This window comes from Agrilus planipennis, unplaced genomic scaffold, assembly GCF_000699045.2.
Source record: "Agrilus planipennis isolate EAB-ADULT unplaced genomic scaffold, Apla_2.0 scaffold4, whole genome shotgun sequence".
NCBI classification, from domain to species: domain Eukaryota; kingdom Metazoa; phylum Arthropoda; class Insecta; order Coleoptera; family Buprestidae; genus Agrilus; species Agrilus planipennis.
In genome coordinates, this window is record NW_020442463.1 from 2409620 (window position 1) to 2413302 (window position 3683).

General features: G+C 36.2%; 1 protein-coding gene across 1 annotated transcript in view; it reads left to right on the plus strand.

Annotated features, from left to right (window-relative positions):
- The first annotated feature begins 130 nt into the window (after nucleotides 1–130).
- The window catches only part of LOC112906569, a 17101-nt gene continuing 13548 nt past the window's right edge, over nucleotides 131–3683 (plus strand). Inside the window, exon 1 of the mRNA XM_025980904.1 lies at nucleotides 131–977. Coding sequence (XP_025836689.1) covers nucleotides 131–977 — 847 coding nt within the window. The remainder of the gene's footprint in view (nucleotides 978–3683) is intronic.

The following is a 3683-nucleotide window of genomic DNA, read 5'->3' on the forward strand; positions in this document are numbered from 1 at the left end:
GAGTTACTACGAGAACCTCAGCTTCACGATCTTCAGTGGCCCGAACCTGTGACCTGTACGAGACCCTTATTCAACAACCAAACCCGTAAGTTTTTGAACAAGTTGTAGATTTGCGTAACATTTGGTAATTATGGCCGATCTCGAACAATTAATCTTCGAACGTGGACGAATTAAGGCTAGCTTGACTCGTTTCAAATCATTCCTGGACACCTGTGACCTAGAAACCGAAATATGCAATATTCAGGCGCGTTTAGAAATAGCAGAACCATTGTACAGAAAATTCGAAGACATCCAATCAAGGATTGAAGAAGCTGCAGAAACCGAGGAACAATTGCAAACCCAAGATTGTGAACGGACTAATTTCGAGACAACATACTTCAAGCTGATTGGTACTGCACGTGAAGCAATTAAGAAGTCGTTGCAGAAGGAACGTCGCGAACGCGAAGAACACAGAACCATTGCGTCTAATTCATCTACCACACCAATTGGAGAACCAAAAATGCCAATTAAATTGCCTACCATTTCGCTACCAACTTTCGACGGCTCATATGATAAGTGGTTACAATTTCGTGACACTTTTGAATCGCTTATCCACAACTGCGAATCGTTATCGAACATCGAAAGGTTCCATTATTTAAGTTCAGCACTCAAGGGCGATGCTGCACGTGTTATTCAGTCGTTAGGGGTTTCCGAAACAAATTATACCTTAGCGTGGCAATGTCTTAAGGATAGATATGAAGATCCACGAGCGTTAATTCACCATCACACCAAGGGACTTTTTGAACTGCCATCTATTACAAGGGAATCCCACATATCTCTCAGACAATTGTTAGACGATATGAATAACAATTTGTTAGCATTAAAGGCATTAGGTGAACCTACTGACTCTTGGTCTACACTTGTCATCTACATTATTACAAGCAAGTTGGACGCTTCAACAAAACGTGAATGGGAACGGCAAAGGGTTAAGTTGGTTGGTAAACCTACGTTAAGAGACTTGGTTAACCTACTGGAAAACCATTGCAAATATCTTGAAGTGACTATAACAGAAAGGCCAATTTATTCCGGTAAAGGTCATTGTACCAACGATAAGAGACCATTTAATTATAGAAAAACAGAACAGGTGACATCTCATGTAGTAACCAACACAATCAGCTGTTTATTTTGTAAACAATCTCATCCTTTATACCACTGCGAAGGATTCAGGAAACTTACTCCCGCAAGAAGAGTCGAAGAAGTACAAAAAATGCGACTATGTTTCAACTGTTTAAATCCAGGGCATAGGAACAAATCATGTAACTACGGGCATTGTAAAAAATGCCAGCGAAAACACCACACTCTACTTCATCAAGATATCAGTAATCAACCTCGAACAAGCAATAGTAACAATGAACCAACACCTGTGACTCCCTCAACATCTACAGCACCCTCGGTAACAATGGTAGCCCAATCAACGAATTCAAATACTTCGCATGTACTATTATCAACAGCGATCGTATTAATCCAGGACAAGCAAGGAAAACGGCATGAATGCAGGGCTTTGCTTGACTCTGGATCCCAATCCAACTTTATCACGAAGGATTTATGGACTCGCCTGAAACTACCATGCACACAAGCGACAATTGTAGTTTCTGGAATTGAAAATGCAACCCGTAACGTTGACTACAAGACAGAAGTAAAGATGCACTCCAAAACAAGGGGCTTTACAAGGACNAAAACATCTTGAAATTTCAAGATGAACAAATGCATTTAACTAAAATGATTGTTTCTAAAATTAAGTTAGACCAAATAAGGTTTTTAATACCAAATTCAAAACGAGTACGTAGAGGCCGGTTTAATATTTTTGGTAGTGGGTTGAAGACATTGTTCGGTACACTAGACTTGACCGATGCCGAAAAATAAGAGAAGCTAATTGGAGAACTACAAACGTCAAATAAAAACATCTTAAAATTTCAGGACGAACAAATGCATTTAACTAAAATGATTGTTTCCAATATTAACAATACACTAAGCCGAATTAACGCTAATGAGGCTACCTTACAGCGGAGCATTTTAAACATAAGAGGCCATATTTTTAATAACTCTATCAGGTTAAACGAAAACATAATATCAATGCAAATTTTAGACACGATTACTCTTTTAAATGACATAACTGCAGAAGTAAGCAAAGAAGTCGATGAAGTTGTAGAAACTTTATCATTTGCTAGAATCAATATCCTTCATCCTAGTGTTCTCAATCACGCACAATTTCAGGAACAATTAAGTCATATTAGCCACAGCGAAAATATACTGCCTTTTTCTTTTGATGATACAAATATCTATAAATATTACCAAATTACAACTCCAAAGTTATTTACCTTAAAAAATGGAATTTTAATAAAGTTAACAGTCCCTCTAGTAAAAAATATATCACTCAGACTTTTTAAAACCTATCCTTATCCTATTACATTTGAAAATGATTACCACCATGTAATTCTTCCTGAAAACCCTTATGTGGCAATCTCCGACGACCACCAATGGTACCTTGAACCAAGGGATTTTACAAATGCACTTCGAATAGAAAACGTCATCATTCAACAGAATACAGAACCCCAAGATACTAAGAATACGAAACAATGCTTACCGCAACTCTTAATGAACAAGGAATTCCCCGAAAAATGTGTCGTCCACACATTCAAAGCAACGGAAAATAACATCGAACAGATAAACGCCACAACATGGATCATTGCTTCTACAGGAAACTTAAGCGTAACATTCAAGTGTAAAGGATACCCAATTAAACATACTTTAATTTCAAAACCATCCCTTTTAACTATCAACGAGGAATGTACTTGTTATTTTGGCAATGGTTTACAAATATCATACAACAACCAGGAAGTCAACGAAATCAAAAGTATACCGCTTTTAACCCCAGAAATACCTAGAAATTGTTGTCACAAAGATATCGAAATCCTGAAACAACTCGATATTCAACCCATAAGTCTACACTACCTAATGGATAATAACCTCGCGATATTCAAAACAAAGCTTGCAACCCTACAACAGAGAATTAAGGAAGAGTATACAAAAAGTTACACGAATGTTAAGGACCACACCTGGTATTATACAACCCCACTAATAGTAACTGGAGCAATAATTCTAATGTACATTATACATCGTCATCAGTCCTGTATGAAAGTGTTTCCAATATTTAGTTGCCGAAGATCGAATCATCAACCACCTTTAGAAACTGTGATACAACAACAATCATCCCCCGAAGAAAGAATGGAACAATCATCATCAGAGATGCCTGCCAAAAAACCATCTATGGAATTGAGACCTACTACAAGAAAATTTAAATCACCCGCAATTCCCAATATTAATTAGAATAGTAAATTTTAATCATTCAAATTTATTCGTCATTTTATTTTATTATCTATATTATTGAAAAACCAAACTATTAAAATTTAGTTTTTCAACTTAGCATGGGAGGTGTTAGATGTTAGGATAAGCCATATAACTAAACATAAAAGTAGCATTTTGCTGACTATGTAAAACCGAGATTATAAAATGTTGTAAACCGTCGTTGTTAAGTCACTCTAGCTTTAGACTAGACTTTGTACATTTTGTGCATCGTAAAATAATAAACGTTCAATTTTTTTTAAAAAGATAATTTTATCATTTAAGCATTTAACATATATACT